General features: G+C 33.2%; 1 protein-coding gene across 12 annotated transcripts; it reads right to left on the reverse strand.

Annotated features, from left to right (window-relative positions):
* Positions 1-5,247: 5,247 nt before the first annotated feature.
* Positions 5,248-13,551, reverse strand: LOC147382279 (endochitinase EP3-like). Of its 12 annotated transcripts, none has more exons than XM_086427885.1 (8): positions 13,078-13,551; positions 11,070-12,172; positions 10,931-10,968; positions 9,409-9,539; positions 7,534-7,620; positions 7,307-7,436; positions 6,352-6,579; positions 5,248-5,521 (listed from the first exon to the last, which is right to left on the reverse strand). In XM_086427885.1, the coding sequence occupies exons 1-2, from the start codon at positions 13,493-13,495 to the stop codon at positions 11,760-11,762; spliced, it is 831 nt and encodes a 276-aa protein (XP_086284011.1). In that variant the 5' UTR covers positions 13,496-13,551; the 3' UTR covers positions 5,248-5,521; positions 6,352-6,579; positions 7,307-7,436; positions 7,534-7,620; positions 9,409-9,539; positions 10,931-10,968; positions 11,070-11,759. The 12 variants fall into 12 exon arrangements, with proteins under 12 accessions (XP_086284011.1, XP_086284010.1, XP_086284007.1 ...); XM_086427884.1 differs by having other exon boundaries at positions 9,409-9,579; XM_086427881.1 differs by having other exon boundaries at positions 9,409-9,909.
* Positions 13,552-18,050: the final 4,499 nt, after the last annotated feature.

The following is an 18,050-nucleotide window of genomic DNA, read 5'->3' on the forward strand; positions in this document are numbered from 1 at the left end:
GGAGACTGGAATTAAGATCAAGAATATGTAGATAAGGAAAGATCAAGAATATATAGATAAGGAGACTGGAATTAAGATCAAGAATATGTAGATAAGGAAAGATCAAGAATATATAGATAAGAAGACTATTTGGAATTGAGGGTTTAAATAGACAAAAGATAAGAGTTAATAGTCATTTAATATGGATAATGAATTTTGCGTGGCTTACTTGCCCTCACTAGGACGGTGAGCCACACAAATTTTGTTTATTATCACCAACTTGAACCATGCTTTCTTACCTGAGATAGTATGGTCACCAACTTAAACCATGCAGATTTTGTGATTTGAATCTCATTGATTGCTCGATTAACAAGTTATTTTTAATATTTCGGACATGTACTTTGCAAACCAAGGACCAACAAATATATCATTAAAAGAAGCCAAAAAAATAAATCATATGTGGTCTATCTAAATACTTGACAAGACACAATACAGTTGGAATAGTAGAAATAATATGTGCTCCATACTCCTGTAAATTCATAATATTATGAATGAGTTCTCAAAGAGTCAGAAAGTTAAATGTTTAAAACATGGAAACGAATAGCTCGGTTATAAGCCGTAGAGATAAATTGGTTTTCCTTATCTAAATCTGGTTAAGAGCTACATTTTGGTGAATTATAAATGACTATCCAAAAGACTTTCTCAGGTGCATTAAAATACCAATTCACGGATCTCTTGATTAGAGTAATAAGAGGATCAAACCATTTCATCTAACTCAGTTTCGAATTCAATAAATGTTGGTTGATCCTATGTTTCGCCCTAGTAAAAAAAATCATTTTTAAGGGATGTTTATAGTTTTAGACATCGGCTAAAACCGAGTCTATACCAGTGATGTGGATTTTTAAGTGATGTTTAAAGTGACAAAATCGATGTAAATTTTTCTTTAGAAATCGGTTTTTAAAACATACTTTATATATCGAATTTTTCAAAAAAAACGGATGTCTATTGTTCACTTTAGACATCAGTTAAAAATCAATGTCTAAAGTGAATTTTTTAGAACTATTATTGGCACCTCAACTTTTACTTATTACACCCCAATGTCATAAATTGTTTATTACCCCAATTAGAACACACTCTTCAAGCATTACAAAGGTTTGATCCAAATTATAATCTTTACATTCCAAAACTTTACAACACACATTGAAACAATTTTAGTTCAACAAATCCCAAATTTATCTTCAAAGAAAAGGAAAAAATATTTTCATCGATTTAATTCGAGAAATCCCTCTAAATCCCTGCAACGATTTTTTTCTCACTGATCTGTGAATCATGACAGCAGTCCAGTTCAAGTTCACTTTCCATCTTTGCGTTTTTTTATTTTTCTCTCATGCCTTTGATTCAAGATGAGAAATCAGCAATTGAGAAAGATGTTTTAAAAATAAAAAATTAGAAACACCAATGGCAGCCCTCTCTGTGGCAGAAGAAAAAAACTCCATCAGACCATACCAAATTGAGAGTACAAATTTGGGGCTTGAATGAATCTGTCCCGTGAGTAGAAGTTCTTGCCCTCACACCCTCCATCAGCGTGAATGATAATCCCATCAAAGAACTTGGATGTTACAATGTCAGCAACTGAGTCACTAGTCATACTGGGTGGGGTGTCACAAGGGCCTCCCTAACACCCAGTACACAATACTCAGTGCCAATGCCACAATACCTGTGCTTCCTGCATCATAGGTCTTGAGCACAACCATAATTCTGACCCACAATGGATTCCGACATAAATGTGATCAGAATTTGGATGGACCTTACAGAGTTACTGAGATCCCCATGGTAAGAGGAGATACCAATTTCAATAATAATAATAATAGGGTTTTTGAGGAAGAATGAAATATTTCTTAACCTGATTTGCCTGAACCCGAACTTAATATGATTATAATTTAAAAAATATTTCTTGTCTTGGTTTTTTCACTCATAATTCATATTTCAATATGTATGCTTTTGTTTATCTACATATCAAATCTAATGTATGATTATTTATAATTGATTTGTTATTAATGTTTTGTATGTTTTAAGTGTAATTCTACATTGTCATACAAATTTTACAACCTAAATTTTTTTTTTTTGAAAATTATAATTATTAATAAAAAAATAATTATTATTTTAGTTAATTTTATTATTTTTCCTCTCCTTTTAAATGTACTTATAATTTTATGTTTATAAACTTTTGAAACACAAAAGAAAATTGTAAATTTTAAATTCTTTTACATGGCACTTATCTTTACAAAAATTCTCACAAATACTAAATTACCTAGTATTAATGTGAAATAAATTAATCCGACTTGGCTAGGGTTTGGGTTGAGCATTCCATGCCCGACGTCGGAGTAGGTAAGGGCACGGATTGGTGTTTGTCAAGTTTGAGTTGGACGCAGGTTGATCCCCAACCCAGCCCAACCCACCCGAGTTGTAATCCTAGATGGCTATAAAATAAAATAAAATAAAAAAAACTAATAAAAATAGTGGTTCTAAAGTCAAGAAGATTTTTCCTCTTAGACTTGTTTACTGCGTTGTTTGCTTAAAGTGGCATCTATAAAATTAATGGTATTTTGGCCTTTTATTACTGATTACCCATAAATGGTCTCAAAAACAATAAATCCCTATTGATTTTGGGATGGGCAAGTAAAAATTTTGTTAAGATTAATAATTTTAATATGATGTGTTAGGACAACCAAGTGCCTGCATATGGATTACAAATTTTTTTTAATTGACTTGAATTTATTTCAAAAATATATATATATATATATATATATATATATATATATATATATATATATATATATATATATATATATATATATATTGTAAAACAACACGAAGCGAGGATTTTACCCATGTGAGGTCAATCAAGACTAGAAACATTTTTGTGGGGACAATTAAGAGTGAAAAATAATATTTGTGAGGATGGTTAAGAGTGAAATTTTTTTTGTAAGGGTAATAGTGGCCGATTCTATTATCAACCGCTAAAATCTGTCGCAATGGCTCATTAGTCCATAGACTTTGAAAATTCTTGTGGGGGCCATAGTGCTCCAGTGCCCCTCCCCCTAATATAATTGTATTGGTAAAAGGAAATATATGAAATGTTTGGAAAGAAAAATCAAATAAGTAAGATCTGTACGCCTTGGGATACACACTTGCACTTCTCCATTAAAATGTGTGTCTCAAGGATAAATGTGTATCCCGAGGTGTACAGATCTATGATACCAAACTTGTCCAAGTCATGTTGTCATTTGGGTATGCCACCTCGCGAGTGATATTATCAGGACTCTAATAATAATAATTGCAATTTGTTAGAATAATTCCATAAGTCCAGCTTTACCCTTACGTGCGGTGGGGCACTGATCTTGTACTCCACAAACCTGGATAGTTAACTGACTCTAAATCTCAAATTCTTCACCCCAAGTGATAGTAATTTACTCTTGGGTGCATTGACCCTTAAAATGCTTTACCCACCTCGTGATGAATATATTAATTATCCAAATGGAAAATCATTTATGAAAAAACTTCAATATTGAGAGTTATTTTAATTGAGTCATAAATGATTCGTGCAATGCATCTTAGTTAGGAGATTTTGTGGGATATATATAAATTTATTGTGATATATTTCTCCAAATTCATCTTTACTACTATATAAACTCCTAATCCCATTGATTTTTTACAATTCACTCAATTTTCTTATATATCTCAATTTTCACTCTATTATTTATGAGAATTTTTTCTCCATCTTTCTTTTGGGCATCCTAAAGAGGTAAAATACAAGTTCCTATCGAATAATACAAATTTGTAGAGGAACAGCATAGAGTTCAGACTAAGTTGAATCCCAAAGATAGTGTTGTCGTGTTCCCTTGTACAAACTTTAGGCTTCGACTATCTCTAAGAAGTGTTTACGCGCCTCATAGTCAAGTTGATTTGATAGAGAATTATAATTTTTTATTTGTTTTTTTCAAAGAAATCAAGTTATATGCTCGAATTCCAACATCATCATCTTCTTCCCCCTCCACCTCCTTTTGTTTTCCTTATTCATTCCCTTATGAGCTATTTCAAGAAACTCCATTTCCAATTGATGTTAAAATTCTTCAATGTAGTGAAAATGGAAACTCTGCAACTAAGAAACAAAACACATATTTCTCATCCATGGTGATTGATCTTGAGGTAAGTGATCAAGTCAATTAAAGGGAAATCACTCTATTGCATAATAAAAGAAGAAACATAGATGGATCTTGATTGATTTCTTTTCAATCCAAAGTAAATTAGTCAAAATTTGACTTAAATTCTTGTGAGTACAAGAAGTAGTGAAGAAACAAAGGGGAGAGATCTTTGTAGAAGACAAATGTGAGATGGTTTCGGCTCTCGTTGTTTGTGGGCAAGGCAATAGAAGTGAAAGAGACGGGGAGGTAAAAAAGAGAGAGGGGCTTGTTTTTAATTTTGAAGGGTTTAACTTTAATTTCAAAAATTTTATGCTCAAAAGTCAAAAGTGCTTTACAGTTATCAAATTAAATCTAGACCATTGGATCTTGCTAGATCTAATGGTTCATTAAACTTGATGCAAAGCTTGGTTTTCCTTGGGGCTTCCGAACGGTTCCCACATATATATATATATATATATATATATATATATATAGACAACATTCGGTAGATAATATTCTAGACAAAATTTTGTCTTATACGACTAAAAAGTTGCAGAATGAGCTGATTTTTGCAAGGATAATCTCTATAGTGAAGTGATTATCCTCACAAAAATATGCCCATTACGAAAATTCTAATCTCATGAAAAGTGATTACAAACTAACGGGCTGATATTTTGTGAGGATGATTTCCTTACCATAGAGATCATCCTCACAAAAAATCAGCCTATTTCATAAATTTTAACCCATATAAGACAAAGTTGTTGGCTCTCTCACTATGTGAAAAAAGCCCATATTTGACGGTCGTAGCCCGTCAAATTTTGAAAAATTTGTCGGATCATCCTGTCAAATATGCTCGTCAAATATTTTCTTGTAAAATTTTTTTTTTTTTTTTTGACGGCCCTAAACTATCGAATTATTGGAGAATGAGCTTTAAAAAAAAATCATAGAATATGACCGTCGAATATGGAGGTTCAACAAACAATAGGGTGATCATTTAATTTACCAATCACAAAAAACGAAATAGTAATAAAAAAAATTAGAAAAATATAAAAAACAAAACAAAAATCATAAAACAAGCTCCAAATTAAATTAAACTCAAAATTCATATTATATATTGAAATTCCATTACTAAACAAGCTCTAATTGAAGCAATTGACACTTAGAAATGAAATTACGTCACATAATTGCTTAAAAACACGGTGTACAGATTCTGTTCCACTTTGCATTCCAACCACAACACTGGAGATTATCCACTTGGGAAGCTTGGGAGGTCTCCCAATGGTCTCAGTGAATCATTCAATGAGCTCCGAAGGTGAGTTCCCATGCAGTATTCTTCCTCGTGCTAACTCACCATGTATCTATCAACAATATCCAAAATATGAAAGACTTCAAACAGACTATATGTCAAAACATCAAGCCATCAAAATATGTTATAGAATGTTATTTAACAACTATGAATTACCCGTATTTGAATTGTATCGTGTCTTGTTAAATCGAAAACAAAATAGTTGTATCCTATGTGTCGCATTGAAAACCATAGACGCTCTATCGTGAGACGGGTTCCAATCAAACTGTGCTTTGGGTAAGTCCCCATGATAAGACTGCCTAAAAAACATGGAAAATTGATCGAGAGAATGTGAATCATCGTTAGGTGAAGGAGTTGTAGTGTTTGTGAGATTAACGGTTGAAGACTCAAGAATGAGTAAAAATATGATCTCTTGAAGACTCATGAGTAAAATTGCCCGATGACTAATGAGTCAACTTGCCTGACTACTCAACGAATAATCGTTTTCCCAATATGGTTAAACATTCCTAATCTAGTGGGTAGATTGACGTTTGGTCAATCACGACTATCGGCTTTGTCTCATTTCAAATGATTCAAGCCAAATTCTTAGGGATAAATAACTTAAAATGTAGTTTAAAATGCTTTTTTGGGTATTTATTTCTCTCTTTAAAAGTAGCTAAACTTCCATTTGAAAGCAGTTTCACGATATGCAACAAGTTGGAATGAGTTGTGCATAGACAATTACTGCGAGCAACTGAGAAACGGAAACTTAAAATTCATGATGGAATGGAGTGAGTGTCAGATAATATTAAGCATGCAAGTGAAAAATCAACAATAATTAATTTCAGCATGAGTAAATAAATAAATAAAAAATCAAGAAAATAGAATATACATGTACCATACCTCAGTTCATGGCAAAATATATCAGTCCGATCATGCAAGAAAGGTCTCAACTGTTCGAAGAATTTATCTTCAACAACAAGGTGCTCTGATTGGGACTTGACCTTTTCTTCAAGGCTTAACAATAACCGATGGATCCGAGTCCTAAAGGTTAGCCTGCAATTCCCTTCGAATCCATGGTTCTATTCGCCGCTGCATTCTTTCCTTCACATCATCATTCCATAGTATGTTCTACAAGTAGAATGAAATGAGATATATATCAAATGATAAAGATACAAAGTTTGGGGATGCTAGTCATAACTCATAATTAATTTCTCAAGTGAGATTCAAAGCATAGGTTTGTCCTTAATCCATGTATGTTCAAGGTGAATCATGTTGAAACTCAAGATTAAACAGTAAGAGGTCTATGTGAGAAAAAGTGCAAAATTTCCTTAAACCCAAAGCTTCATTTTCTTATGGTGCAATTTCTTTTAATGACTTCAAGAAACTCTTTTTTAGGGTGTTATCTTCGGGTGGGAGGTTGCAAGTAAAGCAAGTAAAGATCTTTGGCATTTAAGGTATCCTTGACCTCATTTCTCTCTCTGCTTTGGTTTAATGAATCTTATACTATCAAAAAGAAAAATATAATCTCTTAACAATGTTAAGTCAGTTTCTACTTACCACAATAGAGTCACATTTTAATAGGCTCATAGAATGAACCTTCTTCTAATTCAACAACTTGAATCAATCACAAAAAATTATAGAAAGTGTACTTGAACTTTTAAGATATATATTCAACCAAAACTCATCGTAAATAGAAAAGTGAATTGCAATTATAACAAAAAAGTAACCAACTAATTGTTGAACATATGCAACCAAGCTAGAGATTTTTCTCCACTCTCTCCATAAGTAGAATCCCAAATATTAAACAAAGTACAAAATCAGAGAAGATAGACAATAATAGGATGAAAAAATATACCTTTGTCAAACATAACTCCATTTGCAATAGACTTGACAAGATTTGCTCGAGATTTTTTACCCTTTTAGATGTGGTCAGCTTTTCAATATCCACACCATGCTTTCAATGGCTGAGGTTACAAAATCCTGTTCTGAAATATAATGTTATTCAAATGTGACTACACTAAATCATTTTAATAGTTACAATTACCGTAACACCTTTGGTTTCAATGAAATAGTTGCAAATACCTTTGAAGATCTCAATTGCTGGATCACAACCTCCATAGCTTTGCTTCCACCAATAAAATTTAGATGTGAAGTGTTCATATAATCCATCTGAATGATTAATATAGTCATTTCATCAGCACAAGACCCAAACAATGACATAATAGTCACAAACTCCTCATTTTCAAATAAGGTTACAAGACCTATTAACAAATATACTTGAACTTAAAATCATGGAATTCAATTTTTCAAATAAAAATTTCATACATCTAGTCCATGTGCCCTAGGCCTTAGACTTTCTAATTTCATAGTGAGCTATTTCAAACCAACCAGAAACATTGAATTGCCTTACTCTTCAAAGAAATATAGTTACCAAAATAAATCACAAAGCTTAAAAAACAAAAAAACAAAGATGGTAACCAGAACTATTGTCAAATTTTGTGATTTTCATGTAGTGGATGACTGTGTCTTGGGGAGAAAATCAGCTAGACGTTGAAAATGATGGCATTTAGGTCATTTATGGTAGTCTCAAAGAGAAGTCATAAGTCAAGAGAGGCATGTCATCAATCTCAAAATACTAGAGGGTATTTCTGATTTACAAAAATATTAGAGAAGACCTTCAACGTGGACATGCCATCCGTTAGGATAATTAGAGAGGATCCAATGTTTATCATAAATGAGGACTTCATCTAATAGATTTTTATCTTTTGGTCTACACCCCTAGCAGGGAGGGAACCCAGTTACTACAAACAGAACATATAAAAATAACTCAAGCCTTAACAATGGCCATCATCTTATTGTAACCCCTCATTCTCGACCATATACAGACACATATAAGTATTTGTGATAAGGCTTCGATGCAAATAAGTATGCTGCTGCTGATACAAACACTTACAAATACAAATCTAAATTTACAAAATGAAAAAGCATAAGATGGTTGCTAAGACGTCTTATTTGAATTATCCTCTGTCATTGAGATGGAACTTTGATTCATGCTTTGGTTATTAATAGAGTTGTTTTGCGGCATATTTAGTAATTTTGATTTGCTTGTATGGTTTATATAATAGTCTCTAGAATTGGAGTTTCAATTTGATACATTGCTTATAATCTGTGTTTAATAGTGGAAAGGTTTATCTTTTGTTGGATAGCTGTAAAGGGCTTATACAGGGTTGAATTTAATAAAAAAAAGAGTGAATTAGTTGTTTTTTTTTCTCCATCTATTTTTTTTCCCTGATTTTGATGAGCTGTTATTAATGTTGATAATGAGTGCTTTTATTTGTTTTCTAGTGTTTCTCTAGGCAGTTCTACAAGCTAGCTATGAGGGATTTATAAAAATTGTACATTGTAGGCTAGTGGCTCAAGATAGAGGATTCATCATTCATGTTTCCTTCCCCAATAATTTGGGTGATGCTCCTAGGAATTAGACAGTAAAGGGAGGGGTTTATGGTAAGGTGCATTACCAGTGGCCTAGCTAGTGCAACCCTTAACTAGTATGATAATTTGCATTGCTTAATTCTAGGATTTTTGGAATTAAGTTTTGAACGAGTTCAATGATCGAGGTTGCCTTGAGTTCACAACTGTGGTCGTGTGTGGGAATTGGGCTCTGAATTGTGCTAAGAAGCTCACTAGTATGTTTGTGTGAATCTTAAAGAAATGTTTGCCTCATTCCTAAACAAGGGAGTGAGGGATATTTTAGACATCGAAGGGCAATGCGCTGCGTGGGAAGTTACAAAAAACAATCACTGTTGGGTTTCTTTTGCTATGCAAGCTCTCATTAAGTTCACAATAGCCATTGGATGCAATGGCATCTTCAAAAAATATACAGAAATTGTCGTCCAAGTTTCTCAAAATGAGAATCCTTGCAAAAAAGGGGAACAAATAATTAAAGCAGTTGCTGACCTGAATGTTAGGAGCAAAGCCACCTTCATCACCAACACTAGTTGCATCTCAGAGACAATGACTAAGCAAATGGTTGATCAACTCCCTACTAGACTTAACATAGAACACAGAAGTTGACTGAAGTGACACCCCTAGCCATAAAGTTATCCACGGTTAAGATTTTCTGAAATGCTGGCAAACAAATGAAAAAATCTTCGATGAGATAAATGGGACATTCCAAACACATATTGGACCAAGGTAGTAGGGAACAAACAATAGATATTGAACCTGCTGTACCAGATAGAATCTTAAAAAGTCCGAGTCTGAAACATCCAAGGTATCCCGATTTAGTAGGATTCCCTAACAGCCAATGCACACAAAACCACCAAAATGTACTTGAAATAAAATTAATCTCATCATCTCAATAGTTTCTCCTTCAACTTTTAACAGGTATCATTCTCTCAATGCACAAACAGTTCTATAACAGGTTAACCTTTTCTCAGAAGCAATACCCTTCAACTCCTGATTAAAGAAAAAATGTCATCACAAAATGGTCAGAAGTTTTCCAATGAGTGAATTTCTAACTACAAGCCTACTTGTATAGTTTGTGTAGTGTTTTCCTTTACACATATAGTCTTCTAATTTGGGTTAAAGAATTGCCCAGAACCAATGTGGTATATTTAAGTGGTTCCTACCTAAACTTAAGTTCTCTCTCTCAATACAATTGAGAGGTGTTACATACGTAATTCGATTAGATCATAGAATATAATGAAAGACAAAGAATATAAACCAATTCAAGATAGTCAGTCTCCAAAATCCAACAAAAGATTCAATAAGTATTTAATCCGCATAATTTCATTTATTTAAGCTCAAAAGCAATATAAATTTTAAATACAAGATGTAAATTACACCGTAAAACATTATTCTAAAGTACCTACTATCTTACGCATTCAAGGAACTACACATAACTCAACTTCTCTTGCAACAAGACTATGATCCTATGCACTCCACCTATTCTAACTATTCTTCCCTTACAAGGACTTGATTCGATACACCTCATACACCCTAAACTACATTATATCAAGAGCTATAAAATATTTATTTTGACTTACCAATAATCCATTTTAGTGTTTTTGATTGAAAATAAAACTCTAAATCCTACACTTATGAAATATTTGGGATTCAAAATCACAGCATGAATATCTGAACTAACACATATTTTAGTATCGAAATAAGTAGGTTTTTGGATACAATGTGAAATCCACAATTTTTTGGGATAAAATCCTAAAATTCAAGTTAAACACTAAGTAAAAGGTGGCTTGTGATTCAATCTAATTCTCACACAAACAGATAAGAAAAGAGATAAGAGATTTAAAATTGGAATGGTTTCTCTTAATTTAGATTTAGGTTTTGTGTGGTAAAAATCCATTCGTTTCTCAATCAAATCAGCGTGCATGATGAAGGATTGGTTTAATTTCAGAGTTAAAAACAGAACATCTGCAGAGAAAAAAAATTGGGAGATTAAGAAAACCTAGATTCATACCTGACCGCGGTCTTTGTGTCCTTCATTGGTTTTGTAACCTTAATCCAGTTGTTTAAACTCGAATCAGATATTGATTGAAGGATTGAGAGTGATGTGAGTGAGAGAGAAGAAAAATACGAGAGTGATGGAGAGAATTTACCAGAGAAAACAAGAGATCGAGCGAAATCGAAAGAGATGTGAGATCAATAGAGATCGAGAGATTGAAGAGATGTGAGATCGAGAGAGAAACCCCTGTTTAGTAGGTTAGGGTTTTTAATCTCAAATCGATCAAGAAAGATAGAGAGAAAGGGAACCTTCCTCTCCTTAGCTCCCCCACACCAAACAGTGTGGTTTTTATTTATTTTTTCTGTTCTATTTACAAAAATAAAAAACTGCCGCCTAAATAAAGCCCACGAATTCATCTAAAAAAAATTTGACGGCTTGAAAACATAAATCTTTTCGTCATATTTGGATTTGGATTCTTTTGTACATTTTCCAATCTCAACCTATAATGCTTTATCACAATATCTTTAATAAAGACCAGTATTTTTGTTTCTTAGTCAGTTTAGTCTAGATAATGTTTGAAGCTTTCCATAAGACATTGACTATAACACACACACACAAAAATAATTAAATACATGTCCACACTCATAGATTAGGACTAATTTAAATTTCAAACACTCTTCCATTAATTTGTCTTCTAAAATAATGAGGGATATCTCATAACAAGATGAAGACATTATTCTTAAACAAAACAACTTTAGTTATACCTATAGTGCTCTTTATTTTCTTCTACCTCAATCTCAAGCACCATAAAGAAAACAAACATTTAGATCATTTTACCAAATTTCTAGCATCTAAGGTTGTCGCCTGGTGCCACACCCAACTGATTACAATAATTGGTATAGTATTGAACCCTTGCATCAACAGCTGCAGGGTTTCCACCGTTACATTCAATAGCACCATTGATCGCTTTGATAGTGAGACCAAATCCTTGGTTTGATATTATGATCGAATGAACGTTGTTAATCCAAAACCATAAGGCAGTCTTGAACGACACGATGGGATCATTGGCCACGGTTTCTGGAGCGTTTAGACCATCGAATCCAATGCTATTTCCTGCTGCACCATAGTTGTGGTTCCATGTGAGTTGAATAGGTCCTCGGCCGTAGTATCCTTTTCCAGCTACACATGGGTACTGAGTATCACTCGGATCACAGTAGTTCTTAGATGCACCATCTATCTCTTCTATGTAGCAAAAAACTACACAAATAGAACATTTCAAAGGGCATTTTAGTCATTTAATTAAAAGGTGTCCAATGTTATAATTCATCAAGTTGATTCAAAATTGACTGAGTTAACTTGGATTAATTGAATTTAGAGTGGACTTGACTCTAAAACTCATTTAAACGAACTCAAATGGCCGGGTTGACTCAAATGGATTGAATTTCGATTGGCCTCGATCCTTAAATTTGTTTGAAGAAACTCACCAATCCAACTCAGAAACTCAGCTTAGTCAATTGGGAAATATGCTCAGTTGGATTAGATATCTAATTGAATCATTTATAACTCGTTCTAAGAAAAAAAAACATATAATTTTTTATTTTAAAATATTTGAATATTTCATTATTTTTAAAACTATTTTATTATATGCAAGCATTTGTTGTTGTCACTGGTGTTTGTTCGAATCATATTAAATCTACTAGATGAACATTCGAACCAAGTCAAGTTTTACGAGTTTCAAACCTATGGTTCTAAAAATTAACAACTCATATCGAAGCTCGTCTAAGCTAACAACATTCAATAGAATTGTGAGGTGACCTTCACCAAATTGGATTAGTAGATTCTTAATCATAAAATCTTATTTTATATGATGACAAATATTTAACTCATTAAAAAAATTAATTATTTGATATGAAAACATATAAAACTTTATTAAATTGACCTAGGTTTTACTAACTCAGTCGATATTTTCAAAATGTTGGATGATTGAACTAGTCATCTTGGATCTGTATCAAGTCAATGTGATAGATAATTTGCATTGACTATCTCGCTCAGTTCCTATCAAGACTGGGATTCCTTACCCAGGTCATCCCAGTCTCGAGAGAGTCTGAAAATCATGACACATACTCATCCTTACGTCGTCATAATATATCTTTAAAACTTACTTCCAGTCTCATGTGTGACATGGGCAAAGAAAGCTGCAATCTCACGCTTTGAGTCATCTTGGGATCCCTCCGTACCAAAATTAGTGTATAAATTTAGGGCTTGAATGAAGCTGTCCCGGGAGTAGAAGTTCTTGCCCGCACACCCTCCACCGGCTTGATTAATAATCCCATCAAAGAACTCGGACGTTACAATGCCAGCAACAGAGACACCGTTAGTACTGGGCGGGGGGTCACAAGGGCCTCCCTGACACCCAGTACCACAATAATCGGGTCCGTTGCCGCAATACCCATACTTGCTGCAGCATAGGCCTTGAGCACAACCACAATTCTGACCCACAATGGATTCCGGCATAATTGTGACCAGAATTCCGATGGAAATTAGGGCTACTAAGGTCTTCATGGTAGGAGGGGATACCATTTTTTTGAGTTATAATGGTTGGGTCTTGGAAGAAGGAAAAGAATGTGTTATGAGAATATGTATAAGGTTGGGAGGTATTTATATTGCTGTTTGGAGGGAAAAAGTAATAAAAGTAGTGGTTTTAAGTCAAGAAGATTGTTGACTACGGCAACCATTTGTGGAGAAAAGTTTTTCCTTTTCTAGACGTGTTTGCTGCGTTTGTTTGCTGTAAGTGGCATCTAAAAAATTAGTGTGATTTTTTCCTTTCTACACGTGTCAATTTTTTATTGGATTTAGACAACTGTAACAAATGTATGATAAGATCCATTATTTAGAGAACTTCCATTAACACTCTAACTTTTACTTATAAGACACCAAATTCGATCTAAAAAAATTCTTAAGTTTTGTGGATTGGGGTCCGTAAGCATGTGATACTGTCCGCTTTAAGTGTATACAGCAGGGCTGTGTGTCCATAAGTGAAATCCTTTTGAGTGTTATATTATTTTGTAATGTTGAGATAATAATTTGAGACAAATCTTTTTAATATTTGAAAAGTGTGTTTTAATATTTAATTGGAGTGTGATATATAATTGAAGAAATTACGGTGTAATAAGTAAATTTTGAGGTGTCAATAGCGATTCTTTGAATTTATTTATAATTTTTTTTTTTTTAAAAGAGAATTTCTATTGATACTAACTTTTAATTATAACACATCAATTTCGATATAAATAATCCTTCAATCTCAAAAGAATTGGTGTGTTATAAGTAAAAGTTGGTGTGCCAATAGAATCTCTCTATTTTCATCCCTAAATAGTCAGGACCATGTACATCAGGGAGGAGCATTAAAATCTACTTGCCTCACGCCCGATCTTGCCACATATGTATCTAAATTTATTTTTTCCAATGCATTTAATGAGAGATCTATGTAGCAAGATCTAAAGCGTGGGAAGCAAGTTTTATACACGTTTCGGACTTTTTCGTAAAATCAAATTGATGATCCATATATGATCTCAAAAATAATAAATAGCTATTGATTTTTTTTTATTTATGGAAAACTGAAAATTTGTGAAGATTAATAATCGACCAAGAACAATCAAACACTTGGAAACCTTTTGATACAATGTGTTAGGACAACCAAGCGGACGAAGACTTCTACAAAGTACAATCAAACCTTGTCTATTTACCTTCATTTTCCTTCCACTTCCACAAACCGTGTTGCAATTTTCCTTGACTTCAAGGGTTTGGAAAGAGACTTCATATGGGTTGAGAATAGTTGCAAAATGGATCCCCCATGAAAGTGCCCATAATTGTTCCTTGACTTCAAATGGGTTCGGAAAGAGAATTCAAATGGGTTGAGAACAGTTCCAACTTTAGGTTTACGTCGGGGTGGGAGTTGATCCTGGACTCCATGATCTTCGATAGTTATCTCTTTCTACACCACACCTCACAAGTGATACAATTTCGGGTAGGTTGACCCATAAAATGTTTGACTCACCTCATGATGAATATATTAATATAAATCGTTCAAATGGAAAATCATTTCTGAAAAACATCAATATTGGGACTTGATGTTGTGTATGTGAATACCTTTATGAAACTCACTTAGTGATTTGATCAAACACCTTATATGTCACACCTTCCAAAACATTATTTGATAATGATAATGAAGAATAACTCAACTAATAGTAATAAATACAAAGAAGATAAATAACCACACAAAGAAAGAGTAAGAATACAGTACTCCTAATACGAGATCTTAGTAGAAAATTAGGGGTGTAACTTGGTTCGATTGGTTTGGTTTGTGACTAAATAAAAACCGAACCAACATATGCCGGGTCCACTAAATAAGAACCATAACCGAACCGAATTGCCAATAGAACCGAACCAACCCAAATCAAATTAATGTCGATTTGTTTCGATTTGGTTCCATGATTTGTCAATATCCTATAAACTTAGTTGGAAACAACATATTTTTAATTAAAAATAATAATAATAAACAAACAAAAATTGTATAATAAATCATTAGTCTATTTATAAAAATAAAATCATTAATTTATCCTTAAAGAAATCATTAATCTATGTCTTACCTCCTAAAATAATCCATATAATTGAATAAATTTATTTATTTGTTTATTTATAAGGTTCGGTTCACGGTTTGATTTGGTTATTTACAAGTCTTGAACTAGAACCAAATCAAATTGATTAGTTTTTCATTTTCTAAACCTAGAATTGAACTGCAACTTGTTCCAAATTGAACAAAACCAACCCAAAGCTATCGGTTTAGTTCGGTTCTCGGTTTGAGTCATACCAAATTGCATCCTTATAGCAAATGCAAAGAAGATAAACAATCACACAAAGATCAAATAAGAGCATAATACTCACAACACGAGATCTTATGTGGTTCACTCAAAGATTACGTCCACGGAGGTATGAATGTTGAAGCTAGATTTCACTGTGAAAAAAACAAGACAAATCGATACAAGGAAATATTTCTATCACTTAGCTTAACCTTGTTTTACATCTTAACCTTCCTAAACCTCTTAACCTCTCCTCTCTTAAATTTTTTCTTTTCCATTATTCATTTCTATAGAAAAGACTTAGACTTGAATTTAGACTTTCAATAAATAAATAAATAATCTCTTTTTAAAAACACCATATAAGTGGGTCACTTACATAAATTACAAGTCCAACTCAAAATTACCATGGACCAGCCCAAAAAACACATATACTTAGATCGATCGAGCTTAATTGTTTTGAACCATACTTCAACACTTATATTAATTATGTCATCAATGACTCATATAAAATCTGATTTATCACAGTAGAGATTTGAGAATTTCAAGCGAGTTTTAAAATTTCCGTACAAGTCAACTAGTTTGTGATATTCATATAAAAACTAAATGTATTTTTCAGGTCCTTTAATTTTACTTGACCCTTCCATCTTGATTTTTCTTTCCAGTACTTTGAATCTCCAATCAAATTATCGAATTTGTGAATATATTTCAAGTCTCAAACAATCATGTCAGATATAAATCTGATGAAGTTTTAATTGAAAATAATGTAAATTGTGTAGCTTTGCATTTGTTGATTGAGTCGTTATCCCCTAACAGTATCCCGTTCCAATTAGAAAATACAATGTCTATGTGACACATGTTTATTAGATAATAAACACATTGGGGTATGTGCCATATAAAAAAACGACTTGGTTAGGAGTCCAATCTCTCTTAAAACTCCAATCAGCACTAGTTGATTAACCATTTATACTCTTATCAATTACGATGATGTCGACAGGTGCTCGCTTGTAGATTTTTCATCATCTTTGTGGTGTGTCGGAAACCTGGCCTATCACTCTGGCACACTCAAACTCAAGAATTGTTCAGATTTGACAATGAATCAAGCTGCGTATTCACTTAGGGTCCATATGGTTATGCATGAACTACGGGCCAAGGCCCACGAATTTTAAAAACTGAATTTTGACTGTCTAGGACAGTCGAAATTCTTGATGTTCCAAATTTGACGGCTTAGAACTGTCGAATTTCTCTCATCCTTTATTAATTTGATAGTTTCAGCCTGTCAAAAAAAAAAAAATGACAATGAAAAATTCGACACCAATTTGACCTCTTGGTCCGTCGAATTTTATGAAATTTGACAGTCCAAGGCCGTCAAATTTGGACTTTTTCACATTGTGGAAAATGGCTAAACCAATATTAATCTCTTGTGAGATTGTATTAATAAAGATAGGTCACATAAGTAGTTACATAATTTGATATATAGCCGCATAACTACATCACGTAATCCTAAAATAATGATCATGTGCGTCCATGTACACAATAATACAATACATCCTATGCTAATGCTCTCTAATACCCTCCATCAATCGAATGTTCCTTTGAATAAAAAATGATCAATTGATTACATAATATCAATACACACTTGATTGTGCTTGTTGAAGATCACCACCAAATTGTTCACGAACATGATTGTCAATTGCATGTTGATGAAACAAAGAGGTCGTCTCTATTGTTGTTTGAGATGATAAGTCCATGCACATAAAAGATGTGGAGCATTTTACTCAATTTTGATGGACCTTGATTGGCCAAGATCGGTTTAGGCTAGACTGAAACTAGGCGGATGTTAATCTAAAATGATTTGACAGAGAGAGAGAGAGAGAGAATCGAAAATGAGCGATGTGCTCAACTCAGATGGGCATCGATTGGGCCAATTGTCGGTTTAGGCTGGATCGAAACCTAGTGGATTTATTTATTTATCTGAAAAAATCTGATGATCAAGATCTATAATGGACTAATAAATATGCTCAATGTCGACTCTATATGGGCTCCATCATTGGCAATGACTTCTATGGGCCTTGAAAAAAATTAGAACCATCATGAGCCAATTGGACTTTGGGTTATTTTGTGATTCTCAAAAGCAGTAGTGGAAATCTATCCAGTCTGTTTTTTACAAATAAAGGTAGGGATAATTTCACCATTGGGCCCACTAGTTATGAAACTGGTAACTGAACGTACACAAGTAAATCAAATTGGGACAAAGGAGAGAGCTTAGGACCAATTCAAGA

The sequence above is a fragment of the Akebia trifoliata genome, chromosome 16, assembly GCF_017979445.1.
Source record: "Akebia trifoliata isolate Shusen 1 chromosome 16, ASM1797944v1, whole genome shotgun sequence".
In the NCBI taxonomy this organism is placed as follows: domain Eukaryota; kingdom Viridiplantae; phylum Streptophyta; class Magnoliopsida; order Ranunculales; family Lardizabalaceae; genus Akebia; species Akebia trifoliata.